General features: G+C 40.4%; 2 protein-coding genes across 4 annotated transcripts; both read left to right on the top strand.

Moving 5' to 3' along the window:
• The first annotated feature begins 2,905 nt into the window (after window positions 1-2,905).
• TMEM9B (TMEM9 domain family member B) lies at window positions 2,906-16,927 on the top strand. 3 transcript variants are annotated; one of them, XM_019728654.3, is made up of 6 exons: window positions 3,557-3,784; window positions 5,884-5,975; window positions 9,260-9,368; window positions 11,231-11,365; window positions 15,753-15,926; window positions 16,459-16,927. In XM_019728654.3, exons 1-5 carry the CDS (start codon window positions 3,680-3,682, stop codon window positions 15,906-15,908), a joined length of 597 nt encoding a protein of 198 aa, XP_019584213.1. In that variant the 5' UTR covers window positions 3,557-3,679; the 3' UTR covers window positions 15,909-15,926; window positions 16,459-16,927. The 3 variants fall into 3 exon arrangements, with proteins under 3 accessions (XP_019584223.1, XP_019584213.1, XP_088647756.1); XM_019728664.3 differs by lacking the exon at window positions 3,557-3,784 and adding an exon at window positions 2,906-3,080 and having other exon boundaries at window positions 15,753-16,927; XM_088791630.1 differs by having other exon boundaries at window positions 15,753-16,927.
• Window positions 16,928-17,056: 129 nt separating this feature from the next.
• ASCL3 (achaete-scute family bHLH transcription factor 3) lies at window positions 17,057-24,443 on the top strand. The gene is made up of 2 exons (XM_088791631.1): window positions 17,057-20,292; window positions 23,409-24,443. Exons 1-2 carry the CDS (start codon window positions 20,224-20,226, stop codon window positions 23,964-23,966), a joined length of 627 nt encoding a protein of 208 aa, XP_088647757.1. The 5' UTR covers window positions 17,057-20,223; the 3' UTR covers window positions 23,967-24,443.
• Window positions 24,444-25,933: the final 1,490 nt, after the last annotated feature.

Here is a 25,933-nt window from a genome sequence, read left to right as displayed (position 1 = left end):
ATTTATTTGAAAATCTTAGTGGTCAGAGAGGACAGACTATTTTTCTTAAGTATTTCTTTAAGACACTGGGAAACCACCAATACTGATTTAGCACCTCTCTGAAACTTTAAAAATTCTCTCTGCTTTGGTAACTAAACTTGTGTTGCTTTGTTATTTTTAGGGATTGCAGTAACTTGTCAGCAATAGGGACACCAGAATCTCTAGGAACAGAGAAGTAATATTCATACATTGCTGTCATCATGGTGGGCACCAGCAAGTGATGGCATGGCACCTTCCGTAGCTTTACAGGCAGCAGAGGGCAGAAAATCTAACTAAAGGCACCAAGTAGGAGGGAGCATCCTGACGATGCACATGGTAAAGGAGAGGGCTCATCACATCTGATATTCCCAGATATGCTCAGAAATAACTGGAAGAACTTGTGTGTGTATCTCCTGCCATAGCCACTAGAGGCACAATCAAGGAAACCATCATCATGGATGCTGTGCATGACACCTTCTGTCCTGAACTGGTGTGACCTGAGACAGGGCTGGGTAAATCAGAAAGGATGGGGTGTCAAAGTAAGAAAGAGGCATCTAGAGAGCTCTTTGAACAACTGGAGGAGAAAGGGGGCGGAGGACTGCAGACAGAGCTGGCAAAACCTTGGTCCTAGATACACTTGTCCCAGATACATAAATTGTCACTTCTGCTTCCTAACCTTCTGACTTTCACACATACATTTAGAGAAGGCTTTTCTTACTTTCCTGTCCATCCCCCACCAGGGAATTTTCCAGGCCTCACAAAGAAGTGAGAGGGCCCAGGCCTGGTGGGAGGGTGCACTTGGGCCTGTGTTACTCCTTAAAGGAATGAAGTAGGGAAACCTAGTCACAGGGAAACAAGGAAAAGAAAGGGGAAAAGAGTGGGCACTCACTACAGCCAGTCTTGCCTGTAAACAACAACTCCAATGTGACCTGAAGATCTAGGAGAATCTAGGTCAGAAATCTCCCCTTTTCTGCCTATTACAGTGCCCCAGATCCCATCTGTACTTCTTTGGGCATCTCAGCTTCACCCTCTCATTGTCAGAAAGGAATCAAGTAGGGATTCAAGTAGGTACGTGATTGAGACTGACTAGAGGAGCCTCTCCCATTCCCCTTTTCTGGGTCCCCACAAACATTTATTGGTTTTTTACTATATCCTACTCTCCAGGTACAAAGATAATAGACAAGGTCCCTGCCCTCAATGAGCTTGAAATATTTTGGTGGAGGTTAGGAATATAGAGGCAGATAGGAAAACATAATTTTACCATAATGGGGTTAGTTAAGAGAGATCTACACAAACAGAAGGGACTACACTTAAGTCAGGGAAAGCTTTCTAACTTAAAAGACCCCTGGACCTAAGGGAAAAGTAAGAATGATCTGGGTATGAGCAGGGCAGAACAAGACGAAATGACCCCTCCACTTCTATTGCATCACCTAAAGTTACATTCATTTTTTGACATCTGCCTCACCCAAATCCTTGGCTGTAGCTGTGCCAGTCCCTCCCTGTCACCTCTTCCCTTACCCAGTCCTCTTCTTTCAGTCTCCAGCCAGGCAACCATCTTACAGTCACACTCCACGCCAGGCAGCCACATTCCATATTCTAGAACAGCGATGCCTAATATAAATATTAAAATTTCTAATAGCCACATTTAAGAAGTAAAAAAGAAACGAGTGAAATTATTTTAATGTATTTTATTTAACCCAATATATCCAAAATATGTAACCTTAATATAAAAACATGAGTTTTTTTTGTACTAAATCTTTGGACTCTGTGTATATTTTATACTTACACCGTATCTCAATTCAGAGCCATATTTCAAGTGCTCCGTTGCCACATGTGGCTAGGGATTGACTACTGTATTAACAGTGCAACTCTGAAATTCTTCCTAGACCGAGTGTACTTGGTGTTTCTCCATCGAACAGAAGAGGCCAGTCAGACGGAGGCAGTACTGTTTATCTCCTCTAAGCCTCTGTACCCCCATCAAGGCCCTGAGAACAATTTTGAAGAAGGAAGAGAAGGCCTATGAGGTTTCATCCAGAGTAAGCACTCCTTTTAGGTGCTAGACCTAGACAATTAACCCTAAAAGGACCCCAAACTAGCTGATCAGCAGGCTTTTAGCAATCCCAGATCAAGGTTTGACCCCAAGTGTCTCCAGAGTGTCCTCTGGCCAGCAGAACACCCACTACAAAGACTTGATATTTCACAATGTGATGGGGTGGCGTCTTCATAGGGCAGCTTGCAGGGGTTTTTGTGAAGGGTCATCTAGTCCTGCCCCTCCCGTTCTGGTTGGGACTTCTGGTGGGTATCATTTGCCACTTGGGACTGAAAGGGGCTAAATACATTTGGTGCAGTATCAGACACCTTCTTGTGTTAGATTCCAGCTTAAACAAGAAACATGGGAGGAAAATGCTGTTAATTAAAACACTCCCACAAACTAGAAGACCACCTTTAAAAAAATGCTTATCAAAGAAACACGGGTATTCTATGGGAGAACTTGAAATCCATACATAAAGACTTTAATCTCCTCATATTGAGCCAAGAACCAGAGGCCCAGAAAAAGCAAGTGTTGCCCAAGGTCACTGAGCAAGTCCGCAGTGATGTGATGAGCTCTGTAGCCTTTTCACTACCCCCAACCCCTTCTGTCTCCACTAACTGAAAAATATTTTAATTGGAGACAATGCGCCATGTCCCGGCTTCTCCTAAATTACCTGCGTTGGATGACCCGCACTGGAGAAAGATGGGTTAGCGCTACCCCCCAACTTACGGGCGAGCCGCCCTGAATAGGATTGTAGCGCCTCCATCACCCACCTTCTGAAGTCCTGGGCGGAGGAGGCTACTAGGGCGGTACTTTCGCCAACTCCACACCTTCCGGAGCCCGACTTGGCCCAGCCCAGCCCAGCCCGCCGCTGTATCCCGATTCCTGCGGGCAGGCTGGACCTAGGTGGCCAGCCCCCAGCGGCAGGCAAGCAAGGACTCCCAGGAGGAGACTACACCCGCGGAGGCAGCTCAAAGAGATTTTTAGAAACCCTGCGGGGAATGGCGTCCGGGAGGCGCCTGAGCGGCAGGTTAGTATCAAAAGTGCTGGAGAAGATCCCTGACTCTCTGACGGGTGGGCTTCCCGGGAAGGGATGGCTCGGCCAGTCCCATACCCGTCTCCACGCCTAGCACCCGCCCTGCCTGCGCTAGCAGGGCTGGGCCGCCGTCTCATTAATTCCGGCGGCTTAGGCTCACTCCGGCCTCCGGTGTCTCGCAACGAATGGCTCCGGTCTCGCGGGGGTCGCGGGAGGTCTACATCTGACACACCGGCCTGGCGGGGGGTCTCCCTGGCAGGAGGACTTCCCAGCGCACCCGTTTCCCTGGCTTCGGCGCCAGGGAAAGATATCCTAGCCCCCCAAAGCTCTGCAGGGCCAAGGCTGATCCCCCAGAGAGGCCCCCGTCGGCTCCCGGGCCCGAGCCTAGGCCTGGCCGGCGCCAGCACCGCGCAGCCTCGGACCCTTCGCACCGGGAACCGTTTCCGGGGCGGATGCTTTTTGCAGTTGACCCGGCGCGGCCGGTGACGCGAAGGCCCAGACGGAAGTGCTGGCGGAGGAGCCCGAGCCTGAGCCCGAGCCGGGAGCAGGTCTCGGGGGGCTCCGGGTTGTGCCGGCTGCTGGGTCTCGCAGCGATGGCAACCCAGTGGGGAGGCCTCCTTCGTCTTGGCTCCTTGCTCAGCCTGTCCTGTCTGGCGCTGTCGGTGCTGCTGCTGGTGCAGCTGTCAGACGCCGCCAAGGTGAGTCCCGCCCAGCCTGCGCTCCAGACAGGAGCGCCTCCCCTGCCTCCCTCCTGGCGGGGGTCTGTCAACCTGCTCCCCACCCCATTGCTTTCCCAGCCCTGACAGCTCGACCCCTAGCTTCAGTCCTGGCAACCCCGCCTCCCCCGCCACCCGTCACCCTCCCGCCTGCCCGATAGCACTCTCGCCCCCCTGCCCTGACAGTCTGACCGCCGTCGCCTCCGCTCCCAGCAGCAGCCCTGACTGTGCGCTCTTCTTTCCCTCCCGGATACCCCGCCCCGGCCCCCAGCTCCACCCAGGCCTGATAGTGCCCGCAGCCTGGACTGCAACTCCTCCACCTCCTTGGGGTTTCTCTTCTCAGCCCCGACAGCACCCGCCTCAAATTTTACCTTTCCATCTCTGGAAGACTTGAACTTCGACTTTCCACCCTTAAGCTCTAACAGTCTACCACCACCCTCCACCAGCCTGTCAGACTATTATCCCGCCCCCATTCCACAAGCCCAAATGACAGAAAGCCCTCATCTCACAGAAGTCTTCCTTCTTAGGAATGAACTCATCTCAACTCATTCCTGAGCAGCTTCCCTTCTCCTTGTGGGAACTTGCCACTCTGGGCAGCCTTCCTTCCCAATAGGACCTACAGAGTCCCTCTCGCAGACCTAATATCCTCATCTAACTCCCTCCAGGATCTCTTGGCCCCTTTCTTGCCTTCTCTTAGGATCCAAACTACAGGAGAGGTGGGTGAGGTTCTGGCCTTCTCGTCTGATCCATCTCATCTTGGCCCTTCTAGCCCATCATTCTGCTCTCTGACCTTTATGCCCCTATTCTCCAGACCTGCCCTTCACACGTTTCTTCCTCCTTGATGAGCTAGCTCATTTACTGGGGAAAACAGAAGGGATTCACATTAATGTGATGGGAAAAACAGAATGACAGTTGCATTTTTTTAAAAATAGGAGCTTTAATCTATAATATCTTTATAGGGGCTGGGAAAGACGTCTTACAGGCAGAAATATGGGGGGCGGGGTTGATCAGGGGTTCTTGATCAGGGATTCTTTTTGATAGCTTCCCTACCTCCCACCAGAAAGAGGAAGAGCAGCAAGTTTCCTGACTTTCAAAACATTGCTGGCACCCTCTACATATCTCCTGTCATCACTTTAGGTGCTGTAGTGTAATCATGGACTTATTTGTCAGTCTCCTTTACTAGGGCATGTCCTGATGCCTGGCAGAAACCATGTCTTACACTTAGCTGAATCCACCTCATTGAGCACAAATTCCAGCACCAAGCACCGACTGAATTGTCAACAGCTCTACCAGACATACCACCATATATATATATATATATATATGCAGTGCACCTGGTCCTCTTGGGACCAATGAGCCACACCTCATCCCTTCTATAGGAATCTGGCCCAACCCCTTTTATCCATATTAATGCCTTTCTATCAAAGGGTGGAAGGATGGTGAATAGAAGAATTGTGACTTGTTTTTTTGAGTATTTTTTAATTTGATTCTTTCCCATCCTTTTATAATCAGCATTCTTATTTGCAGGAACCGCTAACCGTCTACTATGTCTTTCTGCTGCCAGGCAGATGGCGATAATGTTGGCACAATTTGATTGTCATCTGACCCATAAATGTGATTAATAAGTCACAGATCACATATTAGGTATTATTTCAAAATGATTTTATATACTACCGTATTTCCCCGAAAATAAGACCTAGCCAGACAATCAGCTCTAATGTGTCTTTTGGAGCAAAAATTAATATAAGACCCGGTCTACCAGGTCTTGTAATATAACAACATAACATAAAATATAATAAATAAAATAATATAATATCGGGTCTTCTACTAATTTTTGATCCAAAAGACACATTAGAGCTGATTGTCCAGCTGGTCTTATTTTCGGGGAAACGGTCTACAGTGATTCATTAGCATTACCAAAAAGAACTGTTGGCTTTTAAAAACTTGGATCTCTCAAAGTTTTAAGTGAATAGTTTTAGAATATTTGTCAGGGATGCTTAGCAAAATGGATATGGTGCAGTTTTTAAAAATATTGATGATAAATTGTCAATAAGCTATACTAAGTTCTATTTTGGTTACAGGATTTCGAGGATGTTCGATGTAAATGTATTTGCCCTCCCTATAAAGATAATCCTGGACATATTTATAATAAGAACATATCCCAAAAGGATTGGTAAGTATTCTGGGTTACTGAATTACCTGTCAAATTTCTTTCGTGTTTATCACTTAGTCCAGAATTTTCATCCAATTTATTGTTTGAAGTATTTTTTTAAGCAAAAGTATCAAATTCCTTTTCCACTTGAAAAAGTCAGAGTAAGGCCCTGAGTGCATGATGTAAGCCTATGGGAATATATTAATAGCAAAACACTAAGCCCCCGTAGAGAGGGTTTTCTGTGGGGGTGTGGCTGAGTTGGTGCCACCTAAACTACTGATATCTACTTTCCTGCGCCCCCTTAAATTTTGGTCCTTCCTCTGGCTTTTCAGTGGAAGGTAAGCCTCATTTATCCATGTTATAATTTTTACAACTTGCAGGTTTTGAAGATATATTGCCAAATATAGGAGAAAGCTCAGGAAGGAATGGGAATGAGCCATGTCTATCAGAGTTTCCTAATTGGTGTGCCATGAAAAGGTTACAGATGTGCTAAGATGTCGATCCATTCAGACGTGGGGTAATCAGGCAGGCCTGTGATGACTGGGCTCCTGACTGGCTAGCCACCAGCCGCCTTCTCTGTTTATCTCAGTGGACCTTACAAATGATAGCTTTTTCTATGCGTGCCTTGAAATGGTTGGCAAGCAGTTGTTTTGTGGCAGGATGTATGGGCTTCTTCCCATGGAATTGTGATGTTTGGAGGTTTGTAGCAGTAACCAGAGTAGAAAATTACGAGGATAGGCATAGAAGAAAAATAGCTCCAAATGCTACAGACTTTCACATGTATTTGACTTTAAACAGCAAAAGTTTGAAAGCAAAATTAAATTTGTTCGGTTACGATATTCCAAGCTGACTTTGAAAAAGAAAAGGCAGCCTTTGAGCATGTTTACTTTTTCTGATATTATTTATTCTTCTCATTTTGGTTCAATCTGATATTTGATAATTGTGTTCCTGATAACTTTCTGTGAACTTCCATGTTCAATTAAACTGTCTCATATTACAAAGTAATTTAACTATATTTTTATAGGTTTTATATCAGCTAGTTTACATGATACAATAAGTTTTTAAGTTATTCCTATAAATTTTCCAAATATATTGAGCACTTACAGTTTATTCTATTATCAGTAATAGAATATGATGCCTATTATCTCAATGGCAAGTAAACTCACTATTTAAGTGTTTAGCACTAATCTTTTCAGTGACTTTTTGTTATTCTAGGTTCAGACAGAATCATGTCATTCATCCCTGGTTATTGGTCAAAAGAGGGAGCTTTGAAAATAAACAGTTGAAGACAAAGCTTGTTTAGGATTTTTTCTTCCCCCTCTTCCTTGCTTCTGTTTTGCAGCTGAGCCTTTTACTGAGGATGGATTCCCAGCTGTCACTGAAAGTTTTTAACTGGCACAAGGGCAGGCAAGCTTTGATTAATCACGGTGATTAATCACGGATTAATCATGGCTTTACGAGTCCTCCAGTATCTGTCTGGCCCTAGATATCGTTTCACCTTCTGGCCTCCGTTTTATCCCGTTGTTAGCTTTAATTCTTCTTTGACTCCCTCTGTGTGACTTAAGAAAAGTTTGAGTTCTCTGGTTTGTGTTGGGCTGTAATTTAAAGCCAGTGATTCCTCTTTGGGGCACTAGGGGGAGGTGTTGCCTGGTTCCTAAAGCGGTTAGCGTTTTCTGTTTACAGTGACCAGTGAGAACCAATCTTCCTGCTTCCTCTCCAACCCTGCACAACTGCTGCACAGCACTCAGTATTTATTCGTTATTAAACTGGATTTGTACTTCAAAAAGAACACTCAATACTCAGCACTTATATTCCCAAGTAATTCTTATGTATTTTTACTGAGGCTTCTGAAGCTGAAATAAGAAATTAAATAGGAGATAAATCTCATTTTTCTTGAGGTTCAGAGAGATACAGGGGGGCCTTATCTAGGAGGCAGGAGCCCTGGATTCTGGTCCTTGGAGCTACTAGTTTACTCTATGATCTTGTACAGATGACTCCTGAGAATGCTGGACTGGATGGGCTCTGTGATTCTGAGATAGATTCTGTAATGGGATTTAGCTTCCTCTGCCTATTGTATGCCTGCACCCAGCTTGCTACAGTCCTGCTCTTCTATATGTTTGGAACAGATATCACACATTTATATGTTGTGGGACATATTTGAAATTCTACCAGTGAAGACTTATTTTTTTCATTACATACTACTTTGGTTAAAATTACCTGTTAAGTATAACTGATTGAACATTTATTATTTATGCCATTTTGGGTTTTCTTCTTATGCCATAGCTCAGAGGGATGGAACACAAAAAAGTATGTTTTGATAGGGCGAAGGGAAAGAATCAGCCTAGAGCATTGGGTGTCCCCGTGTAGGATGGGTGGGATGAGACAGGAAGCTATGGCAGAATTGTTGTGGCAGCCAGAAATGCCTAGTAAAGAGATGACAAAAGGGAAGAAAATTGCCCAGGAGCTGGCTGCAGGACAGGAAAGCCTTGCCTATTTTTGCTGAAGGCAATCAGAGTAGTAGGCTCTTAATAGCTGGGGAGAGTAATAATTTAATTATTTCCTAGAATTGGCAAATTTCTGGGAAAATATTTTTTTGATAGAATTGAGTTTTCATAAGCCATAAATAAATAGCCTGGAAAATAGAGAAAAATAAACAGGCAACATCCAACAATAAAAATATTTAGCCTTTTATTATTTTTGATATACTTCTCCCAAGTAATCATTTTTCTTTTTAAAATAGTTTCATTGTCCTAAGCCTCCTTTTCCATGCTTTTTCAATAGATTTTTGCTCGTTAATAAAAGTAATTGTTTCTTACTATAGTTTTGAGTGTTCAGGTTTCAGAGTTTCAGAATTTATCAACTGTTAAGTGTGATTAGTTATTCATATACCACACTGGCTGTTAAGAATGATGTTAGTTAATTCATAAAAGAGATAATCTCATATTTGAACAAAGCCCCAGGTTACTTTAAATCATTTAAAGCAGTTTTACTTGGTAACTGAACAAGTCTGAATATGACTTGATCTGCTAAGCCGTTTTTGATCCCATTTGGGATTTTTCAGGTGCATTTTTAACTAACAGTAGCACTTTTCAAAATAGTTACTACATATGTGTCTTTATGATTTTGTAGACGCTTAAATCTTACCAATTGATGATATTAAGAGAGGAAATGGTTTCACTTCCCTTACTGATTATTTGTTCCTTATATTCTTTCGTTGGGTAAATTCAGAGATTACTCAGGATCTCAGGAAAGTTTTGACTGGTGTGAGCAGAAAATCCAGCAATATTGTATCTTCTTTTTTTCAGCGATTGCCTTCATGTTGTGGACCCCATGCCTGTGCGGGGGCCTGATGTAGAAGCGTACTGTCTACGCTGCGAATGCAAATATGAGGAAAGAAGCTCTGTAACCATCAAGGTAAAGAAAAGATCTGTTCTGCTTCTGGAATAATTCTTGATGGTGTCAAGATAAGAAAGAATTTTGGACATCTGAATTCTATTTTAGTTATCTAAACTACTGCTCTCCCCTTTACCTCCTTCTTTCTTATCTCCAACTCCCACCCCCAAAGGAACAATGGGCCTGCTCTCAGCTTGCCACATTGAGATGCTTTGCGGCTTAATTAGGAGAGTTACATAGGTATGATGTGTGAAGTGGCAAAAGATGCCCTATGTGTAATTAGCACGTCCCAGAAAAATATCCCAGCTTCTCTGTAGGTCATGTGTGCCAAAGGCTAATGAAAGAACAGCATGGTTAGGTCCTCTTCTTCCTGCCTTCTCAAACTGTTAGAAAAAATTACATAGTGACTATTCTAGAAACATCACTTCTGGATTTTAAGATTTATTTTCTTTATTTGCTATAGGAAATGGAATGTAGATTACTCTCAATACCATTCGGACGTTTACTGAGTTCAGTTACTTTATTGTGGTGGCTAACAGTTCTTCCCATTATTTATTTATTTATTTATTTATTTATTTACTTATTTACTTATTTATTTATTTTTTGAGCTTCCCATTCCTTTCTCAAAAAGAGGCCTCACGAGGAATCTGGGGTGGTCAGCTGTAACAGTTACAAAGATTTCCATTGTGAGTGGCAGAGCTCCTGCTCCAGCAGGGTGCCGTCCTTTAGAGAAACCCTCACTGTCCTTTTTTATTTTAAACAAAAATTTTGATGCATGCTTTACAGACCCTAAAAGTCACTCATTGTATAGAATTGTAAGTGTACAATTCTATAAATTTTAGCAAATTTAAAACAATTTTTTAAAATCCAGTTTTAGAACATTCCCATCACCCCAAAAAGATCGCTCATGCCCATTTATAGTTAATCACATTCCTACCCCCAGCCCTAGACAATTACTATTCTGGTTTGTGTCTCTACAGGTCTGGACATTTCATATAAATGGAATCATACAATATGTGGTCTTCTGTGACTGGTTTCTTTCACTTAGCATAATGTTTTGAGGGTTTATCCATGTTGTAGCATGTCAGTACTTAATTCCTTTTTATTACTGAATAGCATTCTACTATATGAATATACCACATTTTATTTATCCATTCATCAGTTGATGGACATTTGGATTATTTCCAGATTTTTACTGTTATGAATAATGCTGTCACGAATATCTGCATACATGTCTTTCATTTCTCTTGGGTAGATTCCTTAGAGAGGTAATTTATGTTTAACTTTTAAAAAACTGCTAGGTTGTTTTCCATATTGGTTGTACCATTTTACATTTCCACCAAAAACATATGAGTGTTCAGTTTCTCCACATCCTCGGTAACATTTCGTATTGTCTGTGTTTAATTATAGCCATACTGGAGGGTGGTGTTAGCACACAAATTAGAGCTCAAGAAAATCACTGGCTTAAAACATATTTTTGTATACCTAAGTTGGTCTAAAAGGGTATTCTGTTGAAATTCATCTGAATTACATTTTCTATTAGGGCTCCTTTAATTTGTCTTGGCAGCAGTACTGCTGAATCTAGGACACTAGCTTCAGGTGAGAAAGAGAACTGCTGTGCCAGGTGGTGACAAATGATTAGCAGTAGGTGAAGATGGAGTTTTGAAGACTCATAAAAAAGTCCCAAAGACAAAATGCTTTCTTCCTTCTTTAACTAATACCTTGGTGCAGAGTTGAGTTTGTTTCTTAATGTTGGAATCTGGTTTGTATAGAAATTCTTTATGCTTAGCAGATAGATCAGTCCTCACTGTGGCTTTACTGTTATACAAAATTCTGATTGCTTGGCTTGAACAGAGATGTAACTTATTTTCAATTTCCTTTAGGTTACCATTATAATTTATCTGTCCATTTTGGGCCTTCTGCTTCTGTACATGGTGTACCTGACTCTGGTTGAGCCCATATTGAAGAGACGCCTATTCGGACACTCACAACTAATACAGAGCGATGACGATGTTGGGGTAAGTTCTCAGCAGGCCCTAGCTATTCGCTGCCAGTCTCTGCCGTTATCTGGTGGAAAGTGCAAGTGAAAAACGGTCTCATAGAGACGTTCATGTGCTGGAGCAGATGCCCAACTAGAGAAGCTAAAGACACTTCTCGTTTTCGTATATGTCTCCTTATGAGGAAACTGCTCTTAGAGCCATAAATATGGTGGTTTAAACTGATGAACCTTGGTAAATGTGCTATACAAGGCCTTGCCCATCAGTATCAAGGGCTCAATTTTCAGTGCCTTCCCTGGTTAAGTGAGAAAAGCATCTGAGATAGTTTTCTCCCCAAGCTCCTGCCTGAACACCTTTCCTGTCAGCATCACCAAATATCACAGAAGGGAAAGAGGCTTTAGTGAAGGGGATGTTCTTATCTGAATGAAGTGAAGCTGGATAACCTGCTGATGTTTTATGTTTCCTGTTCTCCTTCTTTAAAAAAATCTGTGACCTTTAACTCTAGAGAAAAATAAAACCATCACTCCAGATTCTCTCCCTATCTTTCAAACACATTTATGTTTGTACATATAGTTGGTATAATTAGTGAATCAATTGTTTTGTGGTCTCCTTTTTGTGTTAACATTATTACTTCATTCAAAAATGTCCAGAAATTGACATAGTCCACAAACTTGTTATTCGATATAGCTTAGAGAATTGTATTACTTGTTTTGTCATCCTATTTGGGCTTGTTTCCAAATTTTCAGCTATTTTTCATTATTATATATATATAATTTTTTTAGAAATTACTTTTGATTTTGGATTACTTTATTGGACTATGTTCCTTAAAGTGGATCAAATTCAGTAGAGTTTCAAGAACCAATTCCAAAACCTAAAGCCAGGGTGAGCCCTTGCCAACCACAGTCACAAGTCGTTTTACTCTGGAATGGCTTGTGGATCTGTTGGTGAGAGATGGGAAAGGGGATCCTGACTGGATGGCTTGAGTTATAACTACACACCGAGCCTGCTTTTTGATCCATACATTGGTGTCTCGTGAATATCAATTATGAATACTCAACTTATTTGGGAAAGATTTCATTTTTTTGTTTTGTCAAGAGCTTCCATAGAAATACCTCTATTTACTTATTTTTCCCTTGCTGCTTTTATGAATTCAAATAATACATGAGTAACTTTTTATTATCAAATACTGTGCTGAATACTAGCAGTAAAGAGATGAAACAGAAATGGGTATGTAAAATAAATCACTAATAGTGTGTTTCCCCCTTTTATTTTTAATCATATAAGAATTGCTTATTTATTTTTGAAGCATTCCAGGAGGGGACTGATAGGCTGGGGTATAAAGGTCAAGACTGAACTCTGATGTGGTCGGACACCAGGCATAGTGGGGCTGATGGGGTGAGAGAGCTAGAAGGAAAGGACGCTGTGAACCAGAAGTAGTAGACTCTCAGATATCATACCCAGGTTCATTCCCACATGACAGGTTTTCTCAGCCTCTGCACTACTGACATTTTGAGTTAGATGATTCTTTGTCGTAGGGGCTGTGCTGTGCATTGTAAGATATTTAGGAGCGTCCTTGACCTCTACTCCCTAGATGCCAATAGCATCCTCCATCCCAATCAGAACAATCAAAAATATCCACAGACACGGTCAGACGTCCTTGGGGAGCAAAATCATCTCCAGTTGAAAACAACTAACATATGAAGATGTTATGTGTCAAAGGCCATATTAAACCATTTTATTATAAGGCACATACATAGAAAGTCTGACTTAAACCACATCCTTTCCTTCCTTACTTACCACATGAAATATCTGGTTCCTGATTTTAGGAATAGGCAATATCAATGTCATACACAAAGAACATAAAAGAAATGGATGCACAAATGTATAGACAAAAAAATGTAGGAAAGGCATGTGATTGGTGGGGTCATGTGCTTAGTAACTTTTTTGTTCACCGGTGATTGATTCTGTGTGTAAGTCGACCATTTGAGAACATTGTTTCTGAGAGGTCTGGGTGACTCTTGGCTATCTGTTAAACTGATTGTGGGAAGAGGAGGTTTTCTCATCATAGCTGTGAATTTATGGTAACAACTGTACAAAACGAAGTTAAATTTAAATTCCTACAATTGTTGCTTATCCAAGATGAGAGTGTATATATATATATATATATATATATATATATATATATATATATACACACACACACACATATATATGCATATGTATATATATACATATATATATGTATATATATATATATATATGTGTGTGTGCTTTTTAAAATGTTTTTGTTAGATTCTCAGTTAAATTGTTTTCATTTTTGTTCAGGGTAGAGCATTTTAAATCAAGTGAGAGTTAGTACAAATAGTTAAGCTCACTGCAAGTCGTCGCAATATTTACTGTATCATATATCCATGACACATCATTGCTATTGTCAAAGCATTACATTAAAACATGTTTTGTATTTGTTGTAATTTTATCAAGTGTAAAAAGAACAAACATATAAAAAGGGTAAATCTCTATTTGCATTCTCCCCGCATCCATGACCGTGAGCAACTAGTTCAATCTTGTTCTGATAGGTGGAGAACAGACCAAAAGGATTACTGGTTTGTTTAATCCTTAAATTTGCTCCTTAAGACTTTTCTCCCCCTACCTTGAAGAGTAGATAACAAGACTATGAAATTGAGAGGTGCTCTGCTGACAAAGTACATCCTTCTTCCTAGTCTTGTTTATGTCAAAACACACCAATGGTGATAATATTTTATATACAAGTCCATCATGATATTCCTATAGTGTCATTTTACTCTACCTGAACAAAATCAGTATGTTTAGACAATATGGTACCAAGTCAAGGTTAGGTGAGCTAAGTTTTGGTGTTTGTGCTAATTTGTTAGATGACCTTGAATTGGTTTATTTCCTTGTGGGAAATCGAGTAATCCAACAACTTTAGCCTTCCTTTTTCCTTACCTTGTTTCTTACATCTTTGAAAATTTGTTAACTTTATGAAGTTGTTCTTATTATTTTCATTTGGAGGTTAAAAATAAAAAAAATAATGGGGTTTGCACAGCTGTTTCCTAAATTAAGTGAAAAGTTGAGGGAATTTTGGTAAAGAAGGCAGGGAAAGATCCTTTGTAGAAAACTCTTTGATCTCTTTGAGATTTAGTCATTGTGTAAATGTCTTGGTATAAAAAGAAGACTGAGTGTTGTAACACCACATATTTACAGTCGTATATATTGTTATGTGGTTGTGTATAGCTTTCCATAGACATGCTGACTCCTGCCCTGAATGTATAACAGGGCTTTTGCAAACATGTACAGCAAAACAATATTGTTTCTTTCCTAGAGGTATAGTTTAGTTTAAGAAGTACCACTTGTGACTTAGATCCTATGTTGGAACCTTTAGAAGCTTTGCTAAATGAGGTTTCGGAAAAAGAGATCAAGGAAAAGGCAAACAAAAGCAATAAATAGTATTGAATGCTTTGTCATTTAGGCAGCTGTGTTTACATCGCATTCACAGGTAGATTAGCACAGTGGTTTCCTGTGTAATGACTACAAACATCAGTGGCACTGGTTAACTTTGACCAGGTTGGTTTTCTCAAGGTACCTGGGTAAGCCTTCAGCAGCCCCTTTCCTAAGGCAGCAACTAGCAGAGAGGCTGCTAAGTGTTCCGCAATGAAATATTCAAGTGTTCATCGAATAGAAATGCTGAAGTAATAATTCCCCACTGTCCTTGGTAATAGAGAGTAGTGTAGCACTTGAGTTATGTCTCTTTTCATTTCAGAGTGGGGAAGGGGGAAATGAGGAAGCTTTTGGAAACAAGTTCATTGAGTGTATGTGTTGAGGGTATAGGGAGAGATGAAAACCAACCGAGATAAGATCCTGTCCACTCATGTTCCCTGGGGAATGTGGCCCCAAGCTGTCAACCAACAATTCTAATATAATGGGAGTCAGGAAATGAAAAGACAGGTTTTTCCTCTGCCATGGATTAGCTGTATAGCATTGACTAAAGCAAGGAAAAGTTGTACTTTCCATATTTGTAGCATGTAGATATTAATATGAAAATAGATTCGTTTCCCCTACTCTCTAGGGAAGCTTTTCTTTAACACAAATGACCACTGTTTGTCTTGGTCCCTGCTTCTTAAGGGAAATGCCTTTGGAAATGTTGACTTGGGGAACATTTCACAGATAACTCCTCATCACTTACGCAACTTGAACCATCTGTTCTGCGATTGAGTTCATCCTACTTCTGGCAGTTGACTGCCTAGGAGTGCTTGGCCAAATAGATGGTCTGTTTGGGTCTGTTCTTTGAAAAATCCAGCTGCTTCTATCTCTGTGGCTGGATACCCACTATTTTGTGTGTGTTTTACACTGATCATGCCGTCTCTGATGTTCTCCATTCCTGGGCTTTCAGGATCACCAGCCTTTTGCAAATGCGCACGACGTGCTGGCCCGCTCCCGCAGTCGAGCCAATGTGCTGAATAAGGTAGAGTATGCACAACAGCGTTGGAAACTTCAAGTTCAAGAACAGCGAAAATCCGTCTTTGACCGTCATGTTGTCCTCAGCTAATTGGGAATCAAATTCAAGGTAACTAGAAAGCAACGAGGCAGACAACTGGAAAAAATTGACTGAGTTTTCCTGGGTTATGTTTTAATATTCTGTTGTTTTGCCAACTCCTCCTGGAAAAATTCAAAACCTGAAACAAAAAAAACGGGCTTGGTATTTCCTTTTCTTGTTAACATATTAATAGAGACCTTTTTAAAAGCACACACCTCAAAGTCAGACATTAAACCTTTTCCTATTTGTGACTTTTACAAATAAAAACAAGTCTGCCTGCAAATATCTTGAAGTCCCTTACCTGGAACAAGCACTCTCTTTTTCACCACACAGTTTTAACTTGGTTTTCAAGATAATTTTCAGGTGTTTTTTCTTTGTCAGGAAAGGGGAGGGATGCGTGGAAACTGCCTAACATAACTTTTCTCAAGTCACTTTACTAAACAAACTTTTGTAAATAGATTTACCTTCTGTTTTCAAGTTTCATTTGTATTTTGCAGTGTAGCCATCCTCATCCAAGCCCCAACTTATCCCTTTTGAATTTTGCACTGACTCTATTATCTAGGTATCTGGTTGGCCTGTGGCTGTACTTCATGGTAAACTAGATCGGAAATGCCTGATGGCTCTTCTACAAATACAGATTTTCTTCAAGTCCTGTGATGTCTGATGCAATGCATCCCAGAATAAACTGGCCATTTGCTAGTTTACTGTATTGACTAAACATAGTCCTGGAGTATGTGGTCTTTCTCATCTTCTAATATCTTTAAGGACGAATGCTAAGGACTTGGATACTTGCAATAAAGAAATTTTCTTTTAAACCCAAGCCTCCCTGGATTGATGACATACACACATTTGTCAGTATTTCTGGTCAGGTTGAGAGGCAGCTGTTTGAGCTCTAGTATGTGCAGCTTTGAACGAGTTCTGGAGTTCTGGGTGCCTCCTTCTGATAGGTGTTATAGTTATTGGATAACTGGCTTTTTTCTTCCTATGTCCTCTTTGGAATGTAACAATAAAAATAATTTTTGAAACACCTACCAATGTATCTATGTCTCCTAACTTTTCTCTCCTCCCTCTTTTGCTGTATGATGAACTTGAAGATGCAAAGGCATTCTGTATCCTGTTGCGAGACTATACTGTTTTGTACCAGTATAGTCATAAAATATTGGTACTAAATTGGTACTAAAATATTGGTACTAAATTATCTGTGTGCACAGTGTGTGTAGAGAGAGAGAGAATGTATGGGTACTAAGGTGAGTCTCTGAAAGATACAAATATTTTGATAAATTGAGAGATTAAAATGCAGGAAGGAGCTAAGAAATTCCTGGCAAAAATTATATTAGAATTAAATTAAATTTTTAAGTATGAGGTTTTAGGAACTGTTAATGGGTATTTTGGTTAGTGAAAAACAATTTTTTAAACCCCTAAAATTATTGATTTTATGGTTAGTACTAAAAGTTGTAAGTTCAACTACAACCAAGTAAAATTTTTGCTGGGTACATGAGGCTGGTTGAACATTCAAAGAGCACTTAATAAAATCCGTCACATCAACAGGCTAAAGAACAAAAATGACATGATCTTATCAATAGATGCAGAAAAAGCATTTGGCAAAATTGAACACCCATTTATGATAAACAAGAAATTTTCAGTAAACTAGGAATGGGGACTTTCCTTAACTTGATAAAGAACATCTACAAAAACCCACAGTTAACATACTTAGTGGTGAAAAACCAGGAACTTGATTGCTGAGGACCAAGGCAAGGATGTCTTCTCTCACCAGTCCTTTTCAACATTATACTGCAAATCCTAGCTAATACAATAAGACAATGAAATAAAAGGTATACAGATTGGGAACAAAGAAATAAAATCTTTGTTTACAGATGACATGATCATCTATGTAGAAAATCCAAAAGAATTGTAAAATAAAACAAACAGAACAAAAAACCTCCTGGAACTAATAATGATTATAGCAAGGTTGCAGGATAGAAAGTTAATATACAGAAGTTAATTGCTTTCGTATGTACCAACAGTGAAAACAACTGAAATTAAAAACAATACTATTTACATTAGTACTGCCCAAATGAAATAGGTATAAATCTAACAAAATATGTAGAAAACATATATGAGAAAAACTACAAAACTGATGAGAGAAATCAAAGAACTACATGAGTGATAGTCCATGTCCCTGAATAGGAAGACTCAATATTGTCATGATGTCAGTTCTCAACTTGATCTATAGAGTCAACACAATCCCAAACAAAATCACAGCAAGTTATTTTGTGGACATCCACAAACTGATTCTAAAGCTTATATCAAGAGACAAAAGACCCAGAAAAGCCTATGCAATATTAATGGAAAAGAACAAAGTCAGAGGACTGACACTAACTTCAAGACTTAACTATAAAGCTACAGTAATCAAGTCAGTGGCAGCGTGGTACTGGCAGAGGAACAGACAGATCAATAGAACAAACTACAGAGCGCAGCAATAGACCCACACAAATACAGTCAACAGATCTTTGACAAGGGAACAAAGGGAGTACAAGGGAGAAAAATGTTTTCAAAATGGTGCCGGAACAACTACATCCTTGTGCGAAAATAAAATAAAATAAAATGAAGCTAGGCACAGACCTTAACACCCTTCAAGAAATTAAAATGGATCACAGAGCTAAATGTAAAACACAAAACTATAAAACTCCTAGATGATGACATAGGAGAAAAATCTAGATTACTGTTAGTTTAGTGATGACTTATGAGATACCACACCAAAAGTGCGAATCATGAAAGAAAAAATTGATAAGTTGGACTTCATTAAAATAAAAAACTTCTGCTCTGAAAGACATTGTCAAGAGAACAAGAAGACAAGCTACAGATTGGGAGAAAATATTTGTAAAAGATACATCAAATAAAGTACTATGGTCCAAAATATACAAAGAACTCTTACAACTTAATAGTAAGACCAATAGTCTGATTAACAAAAGGGCCAAATACCTGAATAGACACCTCACCAAAGAAGATATACAAATGGCAAATAAGTGTATGAAAAGATACTCCACATCATATGTCATCAGGGAAATACCAATTAAAACAACAAGATACCATTACACAGCTATTAGAAGAACCAAAATCTGGAACACTGACAATAAGTGCTAATACAATAAGACAATTAAATAAACGGTATACAGATTGGGAACAAAGAGTTCCTGGAACAGGAACTCTCGTTCATTATTGGTGGGAATGCAAATGGCAGAGCCACTTTGGAAGACAGTTTGGCAGTTTCTTACAAAACTGAACATATCCTCACTATAAAGTCAGCAATCATACTCCTTGATATTTACCTAGATGAGTTGAAATCTTATGTCCACACACAAATCTACACGTGGATACTTATAGCAGCTTTATTCATAACTGCCAAGACTTGGAAGCAGCCATGACGTCCTTCAGTAGGTGAATGAATAAGTAAACTGTGGTACATCCAGACAATGGAATATTATTCAGCACTCAAAAGAAATGAGCTATCAAGACATGAAAATACATGGAGGAACCTTAAATGCATATTACTAAGTGAAGAAGCCAATCTGAAAAGACTCCATACTGTATGATTCCAACAATATGACATTCTGGAAAAGGCAAAACGATGGAAGCAGTAAAAAAAAAAAAAAAAAAAAAAAAAGGAAGAAATCAGTGACTGTCAGCTATTGAGGGCAGGGAGAGATAAATAAGTGGAACACAGTCTTTTTAGAGCAGCAAAACTATTCTGTATGATACGATAGTGCTGGCACATGTCATTATATATTTATCAAAACCCATAGGATGTACAACACCAAGAATGAACCCTAATATAAACTGGATTTTGAGTGATAATGATGTGTCAATATTGGTGAGGGAGGGTACGTGTATGTGGGGGCAGGAGGTATATGGGAACTCTCTGTACTTTCTGCTCAATTTTGCTGTGCATCTAAAATTACTCTAAAAAATATAGTTTATTTAGAAGGAAAAAAAGTTAACAGGTATTTCAATAAACTGTGGGTTCATATTGACCTTCCTGGTTGTGGCCTTAATCTCTAAAAGAACATTGACCAATATTTGCACATTATGAGACTATTACTTAAAAGTACTTTCCATGAATAATTTTGATATAAAAGCATATAACCCAGATGAATGGGGAAGCATTCTTTTTACAAAACAATTTGTTACAAGAGTCAGTTTTGTAAGCAAACCTTTCTACTTAGTATTGTTGTGTGTTGTCATATCTACACGTTAGGTAGAAAAAAACAGCTAAACCAGAACTGAGCAGTCCTGTTTAACTGTAAGCTACTTTGCATAATGTTACTAAATGATCACCTATAAATCAGGTTTAAGTCTGACTGAGGCCAAAATACAGCATCTTGGTGACAAACCTCAGGTAAGAGACTCTTCCCCAGAGCGGCCCTGGGAGAGAATAAGACGTGATGCTTAGGAAAACCCCCAGGCACTGCTGATCAGTGAAGAATTTTGTCAGCTACCTGCTTATTCCATTATCTTAAATTATCAGCTATGCCTACATGTGGAAAGATTCAGATTTTGCTGGTGGGTACGTCACCTGGAGCAGTGGAAAGCGTTTTGTGCTCCCTGCTCTGCTACTGGCGCTGCAGCCTTAGCCGAGTCACGAGCTAGGAGCGACTGGCTAAGAGAATTTCTAAGGTTCCTTGCATCCCTAACATTCCATAAGTCAATTATATGTGCAGTTGCAGTTTTGCTTTTTCACGTGCTAGATATTTTTGATAGCTCTGAGAGTTGAAGCTTTTATGCTCAGCAGAGTATCCAGGATCTGTTTAGGATTTTATCAGTAAGACCTCATCCTTTATTTTCCAGAAGAGCTCTAGGACAGAAACCTGAGATTTTCCCAGGGTCAGTGCATTTGTTGTGAGTTGTGCCTGTATCTGGCAGTGTGGAGCCCAGCACTAAGAGTCTACATTGCTTTCTTTTAAAAACTTTTACTTAGTTTCTACAAACATGTCCAGCCTCGCTAGAAGTCCTAGCTTGATCCCCTTTGTTACTGCATTTTTTATTCTATCACGCTCTTGTGTTGTGGTTATATTTTCTTCTTTGAATAAAAGATGATCATATTTAAACGCTACTACATTGCTTAGTGAACTTTTTGGAAATGCTTAATGGAAAAGGCTTCTCCTCAGTGTGTCTCCAGAGACCCCAGGCTCTTTTTCCAAGAATTATGCAAAGTCTTATTAAAGCCTAGAAACTTCTAATTCCCGGTGGCATATATAAATTACTCAGATTTCATCTGGGTCAAGGTTTAAGACCGTATTAAAATGCTTTATCAGGGTAAAACCATACCCAAAGAATTCTTGTGTGTAATTGGCTTTGCTGACATCTGCCTTATGTTTTGGTACCTGTTGTATCGCTTCTGACTTGTCAGCCATGGGCAGAAAGAAGGCTCTGCTGTTTTTAGAAATGTAGAAATACAGGCTCCATACCGATTGTGACATCATTTTGTAGCTTCTGGCCATACATGTTCTTTATCTCTTACCCTCCAGAATTCCTGGCTTGGGAATTTCCTAAAATTTTCCAAAAATTTCCTAAATTTTTTCTCTCAGCAGCCTTTTCTTTTTGAAAGAATCTTGGCTAGTTTTTAATCTTCCAGAGATTTTTATGTTAGTTATTTTAGGTCATTTGGTCAGTAATTTGGAATCTTTTCATTTCCTGTTCCTTTGTTTTGATTTTTGTTTAATTGGACCTATCACACTTAATCTCATTCCCCCATGCCCAAGAATTTCTCCTGGCATTTAGTCTTTTTCCAGATTGTTTCACCATGACTTATTATAACCCTCTCTACCCCTCACCCTTCCCACCCCTCATCTCCTATTCCCCATCCCCTATTGCCCTTTCTGTTTCCACAGTCATTTGTCTTTCGGTAGCCATACTAGGTAGGATAGGCTTTTCCACAGGAATTGTAATACACTTTATTGCACTTGAATTCTGGTGCTTAGGGGCTGCTACACCCATTGCATAGTGTAGCCTGCACAGTTTTTGCTGCACTCAGGTAGAGAAGCAAGTGGCAATGTTACCTAATCTTGCCCATAAACATTAGGGCTGATTTGGGGGGGGGTGGGGGGGTTCCCTTTTTTTTTTTTTTTACATATGCCAGACATAGAGAACAATTCCTCTCTCCTAACGATGTTGAAAAAATCACACCCCTGAAAAATTAACAAAGCCATCTTTCCTTCTTTTCTGGAGGCCCACAATTAGATTTCATGAGGCTTTTCCTTTTCAACTGTAGGTATGTTCTTCATCTCTCAAGAAATATGCTTTGGATAGATCAGTGTTTGATTTTCCAGTGTTAGGGAAAATGTAATCCAGGCTTTCTGTAAGGTACAATTTAGGAAGGAATGCTGCACAAGTATTCATCTGTTAAGAAAGGAAAGAGGAAAAGAATCAATGCCTGGTACTATATATACATATAGATAGATGTAGATAGATATAGATAGATAGACACACACAGCACTACCCTGCCTCCCAGGTAACTGGTTAAACAGCAGTATCCCTATAAAATTGGCTATGGCTACATTATTATAGTCAAAGACAAAAAGTAATGGTGGTTTAATAAATGCAATGGATGCAGTTCTATTCAGAAAGAGGGAATGTGGTATAATACTTGGGGTATAATATCTTTACATTCCATTAAAAAAAACACACCTAAATCCAGATGCACTTCACTCAATATGCTTAAAGTTGTGTGTAAGTAATAACACGTAAATTGACTATGTTTTAAATGTGTTAGGGGAGTTTCTCATTTAAAGGAATCTTATAGTGACTTTTTAAGAGTAAATGCTTCCTTTCTTATTTGTATTTTTGGTTTTGCAACTGTCATATCAGGCATTATTTAAGGAGGCTCTTCCTGTGAGGTTGCGTGATCATTTAACTAGTTCATAATTTTTCCAATGTGTATTTGAATATTATGGCTTTTCAGTGTTTCTCAAACTTCAGTTATTTGCATACACCTTCACAGTCAGCATTATCTGGGTTCCACCTCTATTGTTATGTACTTATTATTTTTCTTCAAATTCATACTCTTTACTCAAGTAGATTTTATTTTTAAAAGAAAGTTTGTCTCACTGCTATAAATGTGAAAGCAGTATAACTCACAATAAATAGAAATTAAGAGTGAAATATTATTAAATTCTAGTGAGATGCTATTGCTTGTTGAAGGCTCCCACCAGAGAAGGATTAGGAAGCATTCTAGTGTAGATGTATTCTCACTAGCCTAAAGCTGTGTCTTTGTAATCATAAGGATTGAAAGAGAATTGAAAGGGAATAACTTTTTCACAAATTGAGTCAATGTTATTTAACGCTGTTTCTTATACCATCAAAAATCTCTCTTACCCCCCACAGACTATTGTTTTCAGAATGGGCTCAGAAACTGCACATCGAAGCAGAAAAGTCTTTAAAACATTGATCTCCGAGAAAGTTGATATCTGCTCTCTTCTGATTTGGCCAAATTAATAAACTTCATTATGTTTCCAGGCTAACAAGGAAGTGATGGACAATAGGAGCTACTCTAATCTGCCAGAAAAACTGCCTGTCTTCTCTGACTCTGCCCACTTGCCACTGACCAGGTCCTTCTATCTGGATCCCATGGTCACTTTCCACCTGTACCCGGAGGCCCCGGCGCCCTCGCCTTACTCTGAAGACCTGCCCTTGCTGCCTTTTCCCAGTGATTCCCTGATCATGGAGAATTATGGTGAACCCTGCCCCTTTTCCTTCCCAATGCCTTATCCAAATTACAGAAGGTGCAACTACTCCTATGGGCCGGCTTTTATCAGGAAAAGAAATGAGCGGGAAAGGCAGCGGGTGAAATGTGTGAACGAAGGCTACGCCCAGCTCCGACATCATCTGCCGGAGGAGTACCTGGAGAAACGACTCAGCAAAGTGGAAACCCTCAGAGCTGCAATCAAGTACATTAGTTACCTGCAGTCTCTTCTGTACCCAGATAAGGCTGAGACCAAGAATAACCCTGGGAAAGTTTCCTCCCTAAGGGCAACCACCAGCCACCACACTGACCCCATTTTTAGAATCATTTGAGTCAGTGTTTCCAAATAGAAACATAATATCACAAAAAGGGGTCTCTAACAGCATCGTGCAATAGTTTTTCCTAAATGTAATTTCTGTGCGGGCAGTTCATAGCTTGGATGCCAACCTATGCTGGATATCTCTTACCTGGGTCTCAGATGTACTAAACATTGTCTTATGTAGCTATGTAGATTGAGAAGAGGCTGCTGAAGCTTTGGGGATTTCTTTCAAGAACTTTAGCGGAGCAGGAGTCCCCAGGATTCTCTACACCTCTCACCTTGCCCTTCTCACACAGTTGGCCAGAGTCTCAGCTGGGAGAAACTCTCACAAAAGTATTGTAAAGTATGACTAATGATTATCGAATGCTTGTAAATGCACTTTGGAGATGCCTCATGCTGAGCAATCACAATGAACGCTCTTGATCTGACAAAATTTAGTGGTTTTTACTTTTTGGGGGTTAACAAGAAATCTATACCTTACCCACGTCATGATGAGGAAGTGTCTCAGAGCTGAAGCAATAGTAGTTACCAAAACCTTGTTGTCATTTGTGATGATTTCATTTATCTTGTTCCTGCATGCAGAAGACTTCCTTAGGCAGCTGAGGGTAGAAGGTAAGAGGGCAGGCTCTGGAATCAAAGTGCCTGCGTTTACACTATGAATGCAAGTTCCTCGCCATGTCTCAGTTCTTCATCCACAGAATGAGAATAACAGCAACGACTACCACCTGTGTTTATGACGATTAACAGATGAACAGTGTCTGGCACGTTACAAGAATCCGTTACCTTTACTGTTAGTATTGTCATCAGCCTTCCCTTGTTCTGTCCACAGCATCACCTTCTCCAGGTTCTCGTGGCCAGAAAATGCGCAGCTGCCAGGGCTTTTCCTTCGGGAAGGACAATCACTGCCCTGTATCTTGGAGTCTGCCTTCAAAATGTCTTTATGTCTGTTCCCATAATTAGCTTCAGCTCTTCCTTCTGCCTTAATTCCCAGGTCCCATCTGTCACCAAGCTCAGTCAGAACTTTCTATACACTGTCAGCCCTCTGTGAAGTCTTCCCATCCTGGCCACTATTTGTTTCTTTACTTTGTGTACATATTTCCTTGCACTTCCTATCCTGCTATCTTTACATACCATGTTACACACCTTTCTCTGCCTTTTTCAGTGGACTGTAAGATCCTTAAAGATAGGGACCAATCTTAGTTATCCTTTATTCTTAGCACCCAGCAAAGAGCCTCCAGTCAGGTAGCTGTTATCAGGAAATACTTGCTGTTACTATTTTCCGATTGCAATCCTGTCATATTGTGTCTGGGTCACTGTTCACAGTCTCCTCCCCGGCCTCCAGGGCTCTGTTCTCAACTGGCTCCATCCTCACTTCGATGTTCCTTTTTTTGGGGGGGCGGGGGAGGAAGGGGAACAGGACTTTTATTGGGGAACAGTGTGTATTTCCAGGACTTTTTCCAAGTCAAGCTGTGGTCCTTTCCATCTTAGTTGCAGGGGGCGCAGCCCACCATCCCTTGCGGGAGTTGAACCAGCAACGTTGTGGTTGAGAGCCCGCGCTCCAACCAACTGAGCCATCTGGCACTGACGCATGTGGGAATTGAAACGGCAGCCTTCGGCGTTAGGAGCACGGAGCTCCAACAGCCTGAGCCACCGGGCCGGCCCCGACGTTCTTTCTGAAAGCATGTCATGTCTCTTCCTTGCTCAAACCCTATGATGAACTCCTTTTGACTATCATATTGTTTATACTTAATCGGCTTGGTTTTCAAAGCTCCTACCAATCTGGCCCCTTCCCAAATATCTACACCTTGATTTTCCCGTGACATCCCATTCCCCCACTAAAAGAAAAGTCTTGCAGATAAATCCTTCTCTCTTGGCTCTTGCTTCCTACCTAAATTGGAATAGTCTCCTTTTTCCTCCCATCACGGAAATCCCACCTGTCTTATGCAGGAATCCTCTCACTGCCAGAGACGTCATTGGTTT

This window comes from Rhinolophus sinicus, chromosome 14, assembly GCF_057876585.1.
Source record: "Rhinolophus sinicus isolate RSI-liver-muscle chromosome 14, RSI-T2T, whole genome shotgun sequence".
Lineage (NCBI taxonomy): Eukaryota > Metazoa > Chordata > Mammalia > Chiroptera > Rhinolophidae > Rhinolophus > Rhinolophus sinicus.
This window is presented reverse-complemented; position numbering and strand designations above follow the sequence as displayed.

Excerpts from the sequence above, each read along its gene's own strand:
- TMEM9B (XM_019728654.3), top strand. The coding sequence starts at position 3,680 with ATGGCAACCCAGTGGGGAGGCCTCCTTCGTCTTGGCTCCTTGCTCAGC. Across the intron at positions 3,785-5,883 it reads AGCTGTCAGACGCCGCCAAG|GATTTCGAGGATGTTCGATG; the intron begins GTGAGTCCCGCC and ends TTTTGGTTACAG. Across the intron at positions 9,369-11,230 it reads GAAGCTCTGTAACCATCAAG|GTTACCATTATAATTTATCT; the intron begins GTAAAGAAAAGA and ends AATTTCCTTTAG.
- ASCL3 (XM_088791631.1), top strand. The coding sequence starts at position 20,224 with ATGATCACCTATAAATCAGGTTTAAGTCTGACTGAGGCCAAAATACAG. Across the intron at positions 20,293-23,408 it reads ATCTTGGTGACAAACCTCAG|GCTAACAAGGAAGTGATGGA; the intron begins GTAAGAGACTCT and ends TTATGTTTCCAG.